The 14,969-nt window shown below is 52.9% G+C and overlaps 1 protein-coding gene across 12 annotated transcripts in view; it reads left to right on the forward strand.

Moving 5' to 3' along the window:
• Positions 1-14,969, forward strand: part of ATP11A (ATPase phospholipid transporting 11A) — a 121,674-nt gene that overhangs the window by 66,989 nt on the left and 39,716 nt on the right. For all 12 annotated transcript variants that reach the window (XR_007150290.1, XR_007150353.1, XM_047849460.1 and 9 more), the window contains exons 5-13: positions 2,797-2,904; positions 3,528-3,656; positions 5,674-5,777; positions 6,239-6,289; positions 8,837-8,901; positions 9,750-9,831; positions 11,138-11,288; positions 12,408-12,605; positions 14,795-14,968. Coding sequence is in view for 10 of the 12 variants with exons in the window: in XM_047849460.1 (XP_047705416.1) it covers positions 2,797-2,904; positions 3,528-3,656; positions 5,674-5,777; positions 6,239-6,289; positions 8,837-8,901; positions 9,750-9,831; positions 11,138-11,288; positions 12,408-12,605; positions 14,795-14,968 (1,062 nt within the window). In the remaining 2 variants the exon portion in view is untranslated. The remainder of the gene's footprint in view (positions 1-2,796; positions 2,905-3,527; positions 3,657-5,673; positions 5,778-6,238; positions 6,290-8,836; positions 8,902-9,749; positions 9,832-11,137; positions 11,289-12,407; positions 12,606-14,794; position 14,969) is intronic.

Raw genomic sequence — 14,969 nt, forward strand, 5'->3', positions numbered from 1 at the left:
TTTAAAATCGGCTGAAGCATCTTTTCATTGATGAGTTGCCAGAATTCTTTATGTGCTCCAGATAAAGATGCCTCATCTGCTGCAAACTTTTGAGCCCAAGGATTTTTGCACTTCGGTGTTGATACATCAACCTTCCATTTGGGAGATCTGGATAATTTGTAAAATGGCAGCTTCTAGTGAAATGATTGGTGGTCAAATTCTTGCTGAAAAAGCCATGCTTTCCTGGTGTTATCCTTTAGATAAAAATAAAGAGAACAAAACATGTGCTTTACATGAGATGTGGTATGAGAACAGCCATGGGGTGACAGTGGGTGCCAGTGTTGCGGTGATTTTCTGTAGGCTGAGGAAGGACGTAGAACGGAATCAGGTTCTAGTGTGTGTGCGTAAACAGCGCCTCTGGGTTGTCTTCTGCCGGCCTAGTGGGTCCTCAGTGTGAGAGTGTCTGCATTAGTGTTTTTTTAATACAGAACTGGGAGCAGCATTTAAGGATTTCTTCGTATTGATTGGCGTTTTATTTCTCAGTCTTCAGTAATCTGGGAATACAGATTTGAACAGAACGATTTTGCTTCGTACCCATTTGATTGGCTTTTATTTTTTTTAAAAGCCCAGGACCAGATGGTTTCATTGATGAATTCTCCCAGACTTTTTTTTTTTTAATTTTTTTTTCAACGTTTTTTTATTTATTTTTGGGACAGAGAGAGACAGAGCATGAACGGGGGAGGGGCAGAGAGAGAGGGAGACACAGAATCGGAAACAGGCTCCAGGCTCCGAGCCATCAGCCCAGAGCCTGGCGCGGGGCTCAAACTCCCGGACTGCGAGATCGTGACCTGGCTGAAGTCGGACGCTTAACCGACTGCGCCACCCAGGCGCCCCTTGATTGGCTTTTAAATGTAGAAGCCTGCAGAGCAACCAGGGACAATAATGTAGTGAAACGCATCCACTCTCCGCTGACGGCAGTGTGGTGGCGCCATGTTAGAAAACCATTTGGCACTAATGGATGAGGCAGAAGCTGTCAATGGTGGGACCCATAGTCCGAGGGTGTCCAGTATGTGCAGTTGGTGTGTATTATATGTGTCTCAGAGTACATGGGGGCCCCACAAGGTATCCTGGGATGTTCGTTGCAGGCCTCTTTGTGGAAGAAAAACTAGGGACAAGATGTCCTTCAGTGAGGTAACAGACGATATGTTCGTTACACGTATTGGGGTTATTTGTGCAGTAGCCACGTAGTGTGGAAGACGTAACACTGAGTGACGCACTCAGTTACAAAGGAAATACTCTGGCCTGACCCGCTGCCTGGCTCCACGAGCACAGGCCCTCTGCCCCCTGAGGCTGCGTGCCCCCCAACACTCTGTGCCTCCCAGGATCCGTGTCCCCTGAGGCTGCATGCCCCCCCACACTCTGTGCCCCCTGAGGCCGTGTGCCCCCCCACACTCTGTGCCCCCCCCAGGATCCATGCCCCCCTGAGGCTGCATGCCCCCCCTGCATTCTGTGCCCCCCAGGATCCGTGCCCCCTGAGGCTGCGTGCCCCCCCCTCACTCTGTGCCCTCCAGGGTCTGTGCCCTCCAGGCTGTGTGCCCCCCCCCCCCCCGGCTACATGTCCCCAAAGGGTTTGTGGAACGGTGTGTGATGACCCCCGTGTGGCGGAGCTCAGTGACTGCCAGGCTGCCAGGCTGCCTGGCGCACAAATGTACCTGTGCTCTCCCACCTCACCTTTGCCAAGTGCAGCTCTCCCCCTCCTGAGCCCCTCACCCCATTCCTGAGGGTACCTGGCTTTCTGCCCCTCCACCTGTCCCCTGCCCCTCTCCTCCTCACCTTCATCCATGCTCTGGTTCCTGTTCTGGACGGCCCTCGGCCCTCCCCTCCTCAGCCCTGCTTCCCCAGTGACCCCAGCTGGCACATGTAGGGGATGCAAGGCCTTTCCTTGCAGCTGAGAAAGCCCCCTTCGGGGAGCACCTGGGTTGTCCCAGGTGGGCGCTAAATGGCTTCTGACAAGCATCTTGTCAACTCTGTCCAAATCCCCAGCGACTCGAATGCGCCCTCCATGGCCACCCACCCACCTTCCCAACTGATTTTCTGCTTGCCCCACGCTGTCTGCAACCCTCCAGGCTGGCCCAGCCTCTGCCACACTCATGTTTGCTCCTGAGCCCTCATGCAGCTCCTGTGCTGTGGTCTCTGCCTTACAGGACAACCACTCAGCATCCTCCAGGGGCGGCTCAGACCTTCTCCTCTGAGCCCCCTGCACACACATCTGCACACGTACACTGTGGTCACGCCAGCAGTGGCTGTGACGTGCTCCCTGGGGCAGGGAACCAGGTGAGGCTCTGCCTGGGCCTGCAGGAAGGGGCACGGGGGACCCCTGCCCAGATCCTCCCGCCTGAGCTGGTCCCGGCGCCTCTGAGGCCGTGGCCATGGTGCTGACGGTGGGCAGCCAGGCGTGGTCACCCCAGTGGTCTCTGGCACAGACAGAGGAGGCGTGTCCCACAGGGGAAAGTTTAGAACCCTGCAGCAAAAGTCGGGGCTGGTGTGTCCCGATCACTGGAGGCACGAGAAAGCAGGGGCCGACCTCCTGGAGGGAAGGATGGGGCAAGGTGGTGGCCAGGGCCATAAAGAAGTAGGTAGATTTGGGGTCCATTCAAGGGAAAAGCGCAGTACTTGCTGGGGGGTGGGTGTCAGCGTGAAGAAAGGTGACTTCTGCCCCTCGCTTGTCCACGGCTGCAGCAGGACGCAGGTCGCAGCTGTGGCCCGTCCGGCAAAGCCTAGAATGATGGGCTCAGGGCCGTCTTCTCTCCCCTCCAGGGCTATGAGGACTGGCTTCGCCATAAGGCGGACAACGCCATGAACCAGTGCCCGGTGCACTTCATCCAGCATGGCAAACTGGTCCGGAAGCAGAGCCGGAAGCTGAGGGTAAGTAACACTGGTGGTTTGTTCTAGCCCAGACGCAGAACAGTCCAAACCCAGAACGCGGCAACATGGCGGGTGCTACGTGAGCTCAACCTCTGTCTGGAATTGCTTCTTTACAGCTGGAGGCCAACCTCCTCCCCAAACGCTTCTTACTAAAACAGGCACCTTCCACTATCTGTTTTCTTAACTTTAATTTTATTTATTATTTTCAAGTTGTAATAGACTTGATTTTTTAGAGAAGTTCAGTTTCACAGACCCCATCAGGGTTGTCTGAACTTTATGAGATTGTACTCACCAGTCACGATAGAGAAAGTTCTAACACACTGTTAAAGAATTTATTCTAGAACAAGGCAAAGTCATTAATGTGAATTCCATTGGTTGGAAACTGTGAAAATAGGGACAGAAACCTCACTGAAGCCTTCGTTTTAATTTCCTGTTTCAGTGAACCATTCATGCATCATTATCTGTTAAATGTTGGCATCACTTAGGCAGTGGTTTTCACACCTGGGCTAGCCAGTGGGAAGCATGTACCCAGACAGGGAGTGTGATTGCTAAGGTTTATCCTGAGGAGTGCTCACTGGGACCCCATGGGGCCGCTGCACCGAGGCTGTCTATCTGTTCTGCAGGTGGGGGACATCGTCATGGTCAAGGAGGATGAGACCTTCCCCTGTGACTTGATCTTCCTCTCCAGCAGCCGCGGAGACGGGACCTGCCACGTGACGACCGCCAGCTTAGACGGGGAATCCAGTCACAAAGTACCGTGCCTTTCATCTGGGGCCACACAGGCCCTGCCCCAGCCCTGCTGTGCCTGCAAACACAGTGCTCCCAGTGGTCACAGGGCACCCCAGGGGGCTGTGCTGGCCATGTGGCCCCTCAGGGTCTGTGGCAGCCAACCACGGTTAACAGAGGCAACTTCATGTTATTTCTTAGCTGTGCCGTTTAGCCAAGGGGCCAAATTAAGGATGCAATGAGTAGACTGTGGGAATTTTGAAATTTTTCATTTAGTGTCTTGGCTAGACTAGAATTATGTAAAAAGCCACACAAGAGTCTAGATTTTAAGTGACGGTTAGTTCAATGAGTGCCTTTTTGTTAGAATATCTTCAGGATTTTCTGAACTTATAATTAATGTCTTGTACTCCATGTGGAGCTCTGTTCTGGCAGTTGGTGCTACAGAACTTTAATGATCACGAAAGAATAGAAGATATCACTATTACTTTTAAGGATTTCATTATTTAAAAACTGGAAGCTTCCATGGAGTTTAGGGAAGTGAGTGTAGCTCAGTGGGCCCAACCGTGTGGGAGGCGTCAGCCAGCTGTGGCTAATAGTGGAATTTCGCCATGAGAAAGAGAGGTTTTCTTTCTTTCACGGATAGTTCACATCCTTGCATGAACCGTGCGGGACTTTTTGGGCACGTTTCCTACATACAGATCCCGAGAGACCTAACATTCTGGCACCACTCATACTAAGTAAGGAAATCTCGGGAGATCGGTGACTGTGGTCTCGGGGGCGCAGGGACACCCGGTGCCTCACACATCCCTGGCTGTTGGCAGCGGGCTGTCCCTTGCGCCCGTCCTGCGGGAAGGATGCCCCAGCGTCGCTAGCAAGCGGGTGCTGCAGTCTCCAGCCACATGACTGTTCTCCACGTGAGATGTGACGGCCATTGCCCCCACACATTGCTGGCGGACGCCCCCCTGCACCTTGCTGGCTACCATGCTCAGCATCCCGTTTGTGTTTCTCTGGTGTCACCTCTGCACATAGGGTTTGGCCTGGAGGCTGGAGTTACCTGAGCCCTTTGCTTAAAAGACAGCGAGGCCCCCACACTGGTCACATTTACGGCCTGTGTGGCCTCGGGCAGGCACTTTGAACTTCCCTGCAGTTTCAGCATCCATGGGACAGACTTGTCTTCCAGGGGCTCTTGTGAGGATAGACTTAGAAAGTCTCCCAAAGCCCCAGGTGCACAGCGGGTGCCCCAAGGTGTTGTAGATACTGCCGCTGCTGCTTGAGTGTGTCTCCTGCTTGTTTTGATTCATGGCGCCCTTTCCTGCCCACACTTGATTTCTGGGAGGCCCGGAAGGCGTTCAGAGACATGCTGTCTTTAGCAGGCCCTTGCACTCCGACTCCGAGCCCAGGCGTTCACGTTGGTGATGCGTCTGGGCTGGGGCATCAGCATTGCCTGGGTCGTGTTAGAAATGCCATTCTTGGGGCCCCCAGACCCAGCACGTCTACTCGGGGCTGGCCCCGCTGTCGCTGCCCCGCAAGCCCTCCAGGGTCTGAGGCTTGCTTGGTTCTTGGAGCCATCGGTAGAGGCCCAGCGGGCAGCCGTGTGGTGAAAGCTTACACTCACCAGCAGCGCCAGGCAAGGATGGTGTGATGCCAGGGACACCACCATGCACACAGTAGGACCTCACATGAGGAAAAGGAACATTAACTCTGTCACAATGGCAGATCCAAGTGTCCCACTTTACAGAGGAATGTCCCACAGCTGTTAGCTTGAAGTTGAGGGTGGCAGGCAAGAGCGGAAGTTTCTGGCACCTAATAGAGGAACAACAGTAGCCCCATGTGATTCTGTAACTTGTTAATACCCGTAAACTGCGTTACACGTTCACTTACATGTTACTTGTGTGAACATTTTCTCTGATGTGGTAACTAAGCTTTGTCATCGGGCTTAGCTGTGGGCACAGCAGATTAGACATGGGTGCTGCCCCCGTTAGAGGGGTGCCAGGGTTGTGTCGGTGGTTTGGTGGTGAATTCACCTTTCTTGTCTGTCTGCAGACTCACTATGCCGTTCAGGACACTAAGGGGTTTCATACTGAAGAAGATATTGACGGCTTGCACGCCACCATTGAGTGTGAGCAGCCCCAGCCCGACCTGTACAAGTGAGTCCCATCTGTGCTCCCAGTAACTACCTTTGTCCCCCCAAGTGTCCTTGCTCTGCACCGGCCACACCCAGCACCATGCTTGTTTGGAAAGACTGTGTAAAACCGTTGCATAAAAACGAAGACCAAACCAGAAATATGTCACTTAGAAATTTTCATGGTTCAGCAACATTACGATCTATAGCCGTTTATGCAAATATTTGGACTGGCTTTAATGAAACAAGCTTATTGAAGAAAAAGTAATTTTCTGTGACGTGAGGAACCGATTTTAAGGAAAATCCTTAAAGTCAAGGGCTAATAAGGACAGAAAGTAAAGGGGGAACAGGGGAGGAATTTAGGTAAAGATCCCAACCCGCGAGCTTCCCGGCGGGAACTGGGAGGTGGGTGCATGGAGCAGGAGGGCGCCTGGCCCTGCGTCTTGGCCACCACTGCAGGCAATGACCCGGCTTTTCTGTCGCCAGGTTTGTCGGCCGCATCAACGTCTACAGCGATCGGAACGACCCTGTGGTGAGGTGAGCACAGACGCACTTGTGGGCGTTTTCACCCCCGCTGTCAAATCCAAGTGAATTCTTAGATTACTGATAAGAGGTTTCCACTGCTGCTGCTCCGTTGGGTTTTGAAGACAGAATTCTGCTTTACAAAAGGTCCAGCTTCCGCTGTCTTTTGTGCCTTCTCTTGTGAACACAGCTATATGTGCCAACACCTGATGGCACTCACGGAAAAAGTTCTCTCCCCAGTGTCAGGAGCCCCTCTAACCGTTAGCCGCTGCCCCCGTTGGAAATGCCCTTCAACCTTGTAGACAGTGAGGTTGAGGGATTCCTGACATTTTATCAGAACGTAAACACCTACTCACAGTTGTCACTGGGACAGTTTTGGTTCTAGATTGTGTCTAGATTTAAGGGGCTGTACCTCACCGGGGACCATGTGGGTGGTAGGCAGGTGTGCTCACCTGTCATAGTCTGGGACCCGTCACACACGTGGGTTGTGGACAAGGACCCCCACCCGCCAGGTGTCAGCGCTGAAGCCCGGGGGCCGCACCGTCTCCCTGTGTCTGCAGGCCTGTGGGTGTGTCTTTTGGACGTTGCTCCCTGCTCTGGAGGGTTTTGCTGCCCAGGTCACCGAGACGGACAGTTTAGGAAGTTGACTTTGAGTAGGATTCAGACTTGACCTTTTCTGTAAACCTCACTTGTTAGAGACATTCTTGTTCTTCCGATTTAAGTGGTCTCCAAACCGTTGATATCCTGGTGTCACCTTATGTGTCAGAGAAAACCACTGCCTAGCAGTAAGAACTATTTCAGGGAGACTTTGATGAAAATAAATTGTTACTGAAAGGTAAGCCCCTGGGGCCTCTCTCCTCCTACAGTCTTGAAATTCTGTTTTCTAGAAATTACTTGTGCACTTCACATTTTAGCACTGGTACCCAGTAGTGCTAGGGAGGCCGCGGGGCATGGCCGTGGTCTTTCATAAACGGATGCTAATCCACAGGGAGTTCCTGTGGGGAAACAACCTGTGCTTCTGTTTCTCGTGAGCATTAGCATCTGAAGGAGTAAGTAGAGAGGGGTTCGTTCACCATGCCGCTGGGATGAGCCCGAAAAAGCCAGCCGGCTTTTCATGGTTCATGGTCAGATGAAGTTTAGCACCGAGCAGTGGGGAGGTAATTACTAACATATTTCACGTTTTGATACTAATTCTTGTTTTGCTTTTTAAGTATTTATACTTTCCAGCAGACTTTTAATACATGAGTGTGGAAGGCGTTTATATCTGTGGTGCGAGCGAATGGTGATGGATCACGTATCCTGTTCCTAATCCACTCAGAGTGGTACTTCTCCATCCTCTGTCCAAACTAGATGCACAGTTCCTTTTAAAGTAAATTATTTTACACTTCCCAGAGACACCTTTTTAAAGGGCCGCTTGCTTTCACGAGCACGTCCAACAGGAGCTCTAAGTGCCGCTGGCGGAGGCTGGCAGTACGGGTAACAGGAGATGACCGTGCATGCGCAGCCTCCGTGGCCATCAGGCCGGGCACGCGTGTCTAGACCACAGGGCCGCCCTGGGCAGGCACGTCCGGTCAGGTGCGCCCCAGCAGCAGCCTCCCCACCCTCGTTTCAGCCAGCAGGGGTCCTGAGCTGCATCGGTTAAGCGTACGGACGCACCACAAGTACGTGGCGTTTGTGGGCAGCTGGCTCCCTGGGGCCAACGCCCGTGGCACGCGCTGAAAAGCGACAGCGCTTGCCTTCGCCCCACCAGGGAACGTGAGTGCGCTCACTGAGCAACGCTGGCAAGGCTGCAGCCTGTGCCTCCTTCTCTTCCTCCTGGGAACTGACGAGAATCCGAACCCCGCAAAGGCAGAGGTTTCGTCCGTGGCCGTTGAGGGCGTAGGGCCCTGCTCGTTCCTATGCGGGTGACTTTTAAATTCCTTGGCCGTGGCTTCCCCAGAGCGGCGGCACATGGCGGTTCCAGGTTTTGAGGCCACCTGCCCCCGGAGGGTCCGTGTGGGTTTGCCCCCCGCCCCGTGTTGATGACTGCACACAGAGTTCCCAGCCCCTACGTCTGAAAGCAAGACCAGATCCCGTGAGACTCGTGGAGTCTCTCTGAGGATGCGGTGGAGTCCACCAAAGCCTCCTGAGTCACAGATCATCTTTTCTGTCTCCCTGAACGGTCAGGGGCCCCCAGCCCAGCGGTGCTCACAGGAGGCCTGTTAGGAGCGCGTGTCCAGGCACTGCTGGTAGGACCCTGCGGGTCAGCCCGCCTCCGTCCATTGGCCTGGACGGGCTGGGAGCCCGCGTTCCTGACAGGGCCGCACACGTGCCGGTGCCCTGAGGGCAGGTGCTGTGGAGTGCCAGCCGCTGGGTCCCACCACAGAGTGGTTCTTACCCCCAGGGGAAGGCCACATGCTCTTATGAGGAGCCGGCTAACTTCCATAGTCCAGATAGAAGCACCTCTTCGGAGACGCGATTTCTTCTTGGAACCAAGTCTGTTAGGTGCAGGCCTCGATTTTGTGCCCGTAGCACCTTCTTCTATTTGCTGCATTACTGTCTCTGGTCCCTCTATCCTTCCAGGCCGCTGGGGTCAGAGAACCTGCTTCTCAGAGGAGCGACGCTTAAGAACACTGAGAAGATCTTCGGTCAGTGTCTCGGTTGGCTAATTAGTACTAACAGCTTATAAAGTTAAGGTGCACAGAGCAGTTAAAGTCCACAGTGCTGCCACAAACGAGCTCTCCGTGCCCTGAGTGGACTCTGGCACCAGTGAAAACCCGTGCTGAGGATGACGAAGCAGTGAGGTCTCAGGGTGTCACTTGCGTATCAAGTGCCTGTAGTTTTTGACTTAGAAACATAGAGTCATGTCCACGAGAGAATTCACAGTCTGTTTCCACAGCAGATTTCTCTCAACGCCTGCATATCTTTGGTAACGTCTCCCATTTCTGTGGGTTATGTTTGTTTTTTAATTGAGACAACTTAAAAATATACACATGTGCCCCGTTGTCAGAAAACCCAATATCTTAAAACTTGAGCTTCAAGAAAAAGTAGAGATTGAGCTCTACATGGGAAAAAAAACAAACATTTTTTTTTTTAATTTTTTTAATGTTTATTCATTTTTGACAGAGAGACAGACTGTGAGCAGGGAAGGGGCAGAGAGAGAGGGAGACACAGAATCCGAAGCAGGCTCCAGGCTCTGAGCTGTCAGCACAGAGCCGGATGCGGGGCTCAAACTCACAAACCGCCGAGATCATGACCTGAGCCGAAGTCAGACACCTAACCAACTGAACCACCCAGGCGCCCCTAAAAAAAAACATTTCTTTAGTCTGAAGAATCCTGTTGTGGAATTCTTTTTATGAACAGCTAGCTTGCCTAGTGAAATTTAGAATACAACTTTTGTCCAAACTTCTGTATTTACTGCAGCTGTGTGCAGCTTCCTGCGTGAAGGCAAGGTTAGCCTGTGTTATTGTTCTAACTGCTGTCTTCTGCCTTGCAGGTGTTGCTATCTACACGGGCATGGAAACCAAGATGGCATTAAATTACCAATCAAAATCCCAGAAGCGATCTGCTGTAGAAAAGTAAGTGTCAGTACCCCTTTGTTTGAAGTGCGTACAGCTCCATGACCTGGAACCATCATGAGCCCCTGTAGACATGAAAGCATTTTCCTTCTGGCTTCATTAGTAATTCCTTCATGGTCTCTAGGGAGACAGCAGCACTGGGCATTTAGACAGATGGTCTCATTCTGCGGGGCAGCAAATGGCTGCATGCGTTCAGCCTGTGTCTGCAGGCTCCCTCCTGTGGACACCTGGAGTCCCAGCAGTTCCTCTCACCAATCCATGGAAACGTCAAAATCGGGTCACTTTCAGCTTTGGGGTTGTTGGAAACCGTGTGTTTTTCTGAGGGAAACATAAGCAGAGAGAACAATCTTCCTTTCGTTAAACAGTAAAATCCTTACCGTGATGAGTCAAGGATGGAGTTGAATTTGCGAGAAAATGTGGCCCAGAGTGTTGTCTTACTTTCCTTTTGTTCAAGTGCATCCTTGACTTGCGGTGGTTACAAGTTATTCCACACGGCGGGGGGGTGGGGGGGGGGTGGACTTGGGGATCTTTGGGAAGACTGTCAGGTGTCTGCTGCCTGCCTCAGGCAGGTTGGTCTCAGAATGTGATCCTGCCATCTCCGTCCATCAACGGCCACACCGAATATGAAAATGGAGATTTGGCTCTTAATAAGCAAGAATGCTCTGTTTCCAGGTGTTACCTTGATGAATAGGTTTCAGAAATAAATACTGGAAACTCAAGCCTTCTTCACAAGATCCGCTGAGCCATTGGCCAGGGATTCAGCCTTTTTCCTATTCGGAGGGCATTTCTCTCCTGCCCCAATGGTACTGGGGAACTCACTGGTTGGAGCTTAGTGGCCAAAGGGTGGACATCTGGGTGTCTCTGAATCTTGGACTCCCGGACCACACAGTCGGCAGTGTGGCTGCGTGAACTGCCCTCTCCTGTTCTTGAGACTTTCCCTGTGGCCCCAGAATCACACGCCAGTGCAAGCTTCTGTTCTCATGGTGACCGTGCCAGGTGATGGGGCGGCGGCGGTGGGGGGCTCACACGTTGCTCTGTTTCCTGGCCACGCATTTGGCTTGAGGTCCATCAACTGTCTACACAAAAGCACTATCAACTGTCGTATAAATAAAGTTTAAAAAACCAACTCTGCTGTCATGTTTCATGAGTTACAGGATGCATCTGTGAGAATGAACTAAAATGGAAAAGTTTTCATCGGAACCATCCTGATAACACGCCCGCCCCAGATGCCTGGGAACACAGCACGGAGGGCAAGCAGGTCCCTCGGGAAGCAGTGACTAAGTATCATTGCTGTCTTGTGTTGTAGATCCATGAATGTGTTCCTCATTGTGTACCTCTGCATTCTGGTCAGTAAAGCACTGATAAACACCGTCCTCAAGTACGTGTGGCAGAGCGAACCGTTCCGAGATGAGCCGTGGTATAATCACAAAACCGAATCGGAAAGACAGAGGAACCTGGTACGGAAAGTGCGTCCCTTTGCGGTGACCAGACCGCCTGTAAGCCATTGTTATGGCAACATGGCAGGAGAACAGGAGGCCTGGGTTGGTGACATCTCTGTCCTGGAAGCGTTCACTGATCTCAGGGTGTGTCGGTGGTCTCTCCCTGCGGACCGCACTCGCCCCTGAGCGTCAGTGGTCTCCCCCTGTGGACCGTGCTCGCCCCTGTCTTGGTTGGGTACTGGAATGTATACTCTGGAAAGGGATTGGCCCACACAGTGAATTCATTAGGGCAGCACCGTAAACATTTCCAGAGCTTCTAGAACCCAGCACAGTGTCCTGTACTTAGAGGCCGTTCAGCAAATGCTCAGTGAGGATCATGAGGCAGATGGGGCTGACTTACGGAGAGACTAAAGAAAGGAGGAACATGTCAGTTATAGGAAAATTATGGTAAGAACTGATTGCATTTCCCCTTGGGGTTCGGGCTCAGTTGCTCATGTCTATGAAAACCGATTTTCCCTAAGCCAGGAGTTAAAATCATTTGACTGAACCTTCTCCACTTAAAAGAGTACTGTTTTCTTCCCTGAGTTAACACCTGAGCTATGTGCCTCCAGAACAGGTAGCACTGGGTGCAGAGCGGGGCCACGTGCGGGTCCAGAGCAGAGTCCTGCCTCACCTGTGTTCAGTCGGATCTCCCACAGAACTAAATGGCTTAGAGATCAGAACAAAACCGTGCAGAGAAGTCCTTTCTCCTAGCCTTATTTCTGGGGCTGGGTTATTACCAAGTAAGTTTGGAAACATGTCAGAGTCTGGAAGCAAGTGTGGAACCCTCAAAATGTGCAGTTTCCCGCCAGCTCTTAGGAGGCAGGTGCCTGTCTCCCCCAGTGTGACTATCTCACAGGTGACCTGCCCCTTGCCCCCGCCACCAGTATAGGCCTTCTCCCTGTCTGTGGCCCTCATGGTGCTAAAGTCAGGTGACTGGCCACTAAGCTGTGCCTGCCCCCAAATAATGTGTATCTTTGGATTTGAAATAAACACCTGTATTTACAGATAACACTGGTGCGACCTGAAGGGAACGCTAAGTGTCAGATCTTCGTGGTGTTGGTGATGGGATGCGGGAATCACGCGGGGCTCTCTCAGTTCCTCAGGGCGTTCACGGACTTCCTGGCGTTCATGGTTCTCTTCAACTACATCATCCCGGTGTCCATGTACGTCACGGTGGAAATGCAGAAGTTCCTGGGCTCGTACTTCATCACCTGGGATGAAGACATGTTTGATGAGGACACAGGCGAAGGGCCTCTGGTCAACACCTCAGACCTGAACGAAGAATTAGGACAGGTCAGTGTGTGCGGCGGCCTCTTCCCCAACTTGTAGATGATCGTGCCCTCCGTGCTGTGTTCCCAGGCGTCTGGGGTGGGCGTGTTATCAGGATGGTTTCGATGAAAACTTTTCCATTTTAGTTCATCCTCACAGATGCATTCTGTAACTCATGAAACACGGCAGCAGAGTGGTTTTTTAAACTTTTTTTATATGACAGTTGATAGTGGTTTTGTGTAGACACTTGATGGGAAATTAGCTGTATTAGCTGTTTGATAAAAGCTCACCGTGCGGCTGCAGTGCTGCTCATTCTGGCTTTTCATGCCATGAAGGCAGGGAGACTGTGTTTCACAGGCAGCACAGTCCGCTTTTCTGGGTGATTCCCTTTCCTCAGTCTGAAGATGAGCAAAGAGACACCTCCGAGTGTCCGTGGCTGGGTGGATTGCAGGGGTCAGACACCTCATTGCACACTGTTGGCCCGAGCTCTTCGTATCTGAGCTGCTTCGTCTGTGAAATGGGCCTGATACCTGCCCTGCCCAAGTGCAGGGTGGGCTGAATGGGGTGTTGGCCGGTGTGCATTGCAGCTCAGGGCCGCCCAGAAGAGGGGCAGAGCCCGTGCACGCCCATCCACCGGCCCCACAGCTCAGCTCCATCGCTGTGCCCCAGCCTGACCCTCTCCTGGCTCTTACGTCTTGGGAAAGGGCATTTGGTAAATGGTGGTTCGTTCATCTTTGAAAAGAAAAAGGAAAAAAACAGGAAGAAACTTGGAAGATTTTTGCAAAGAGGGCCATTTTAGACTGGCAGCTGAAATCCACCCCCTACAGAACAGCAGTCTGTAGTAGACGCACAGACTCAGGTGGGGGCCTGCAGCACTCCCCCCTTGGGTCAAGGGGGTCTGTTCCCGAGAGAGAACTTGCTGGTTGGTGAGCATGGCTCTCAGGGCATCGCTCCAGTGTGTGCCGCGGCCCCGGGCTGGACTCCGGTGTCACACAGCCACACGGAGCCCCGGCCTGCTCACTCAGCGCCAGACCAGCTTTCCCTCTGCATGTTCACACCCTCGGTAACATTACCTGGTGTATTTTGTGTGTTGCTGAGAAATTCTCAGAGGAAAGCATTTCTCTGTAACAAGAAAAATGTCGAGTTTACTACGGAGAACGTATCTGGCTCCAGCTGTCGGACAGCACAGGGGCCCTGGAGGTTTGTGGGAAAGCTTCAGGAGATGGGGCCTCCTGAAATAGTCATTATCATCGTTGGTCCTCACTCTGAAAAATGTCAGATGTCGCTTACTTCCAGTAACACAGCCGCCCGTGCCCGTGAGCCCTCACAAGCGGGCGCCTTCCTGTCACTAGTTTTCCAGATTGTGGGGAGAGGCCTGGCAGAGTTTTGGGTGTTTGGATGGCAGGTGGTTTAAAAATAATTCAGGGGGGTACTGCTGGGTACTTACAGTTTACTTGAGTCAAGCACACAGGGGAAGGCATTTTCTGCGGTGGGATTAAGACACAAGAGAACATTTTGCTGAAAAAGGCACAGCATGAAACATGTAGCCGGTTCATTACCTGTCTTCTCTGCTTCCCGGGCTCCTGCACTTTACTGCCCTTAAACCTGCCTCCCTTGCGTGTCCCGGGCAGTGAGCGGGGACTTGCTCCTCCAGCCAGCGGGGCTTGGATGGCGGGGATCCCCACGCTGTTCCACTGTCCAGAATTCTACGTCATTCCTGATGAACATGTACCCGAAATTGATCCAAGTTTAGGGCTTAAAACTGGGTGTAGTTTTGTGTCTGAAATTTGCTCTGTGCTTTTGTTTGAGTTCTGACTGGTGAACTGTCAGTGGTGTGGTGAGTTTTGACCTCCCAGACCTCAGAGTGAGCTCAGGTTCATTCTCCCTGCATCCTTCATTTTCTCATACCCCCGCCCCACATCTGTGCGTCCAAACAATGGGAGCCGAGCTGCACCCAGAGCTTCCACCTCCAGACCCAGAGGAAGGTGCTCACGTGGCTCCGACGGGACTGCTGGCCTCGGCGGGAGCTAGAGGAGGCTGGCTCGCCAGGCGCAGGGTCCAGCGGCTCCGGCAGGGTGGGGGGTGGAGCCCGGGAAGCCCCCTCCAGGTGGAAGCGGGGCTGCACCGGGGTCTGACCCGCGAGTGGCACCTTCTCTGTGCCCGAGGCCGCGGGCCCCTGGCCAGACCTGCCCAGCGCAGCCGTCTGTCCGCAGGTGGAGTACGTCTTCACGGACAAGACCGGCACGCTCACAGAGAACAACATGGAGTTCAAGGAGTGCTGCATCGAGGGCCACGTGTATGTACCGCACGCCGTCTGCAACGGGCAGGTGCTCCCCGACACCTCCGGCATCGACATGATCGACTCCTCCCCGGGTGCCGGCGCCAGGG

Source organism: Prionailurus viverrinus, chromosome A1 (assembly GCF_022837055.1).
Source record: "Prionailurus viverrinus isolate Anna chromosome A1, UM_Priviv_1.0, whole genome shotgun sequence".
Classification (NCBI taxonomy): Eukaryota; Metazoa; Chordata; class Mammalia; order Carnivora; family Felidae; genus Prionailurus; species Prionailurus viverrinus.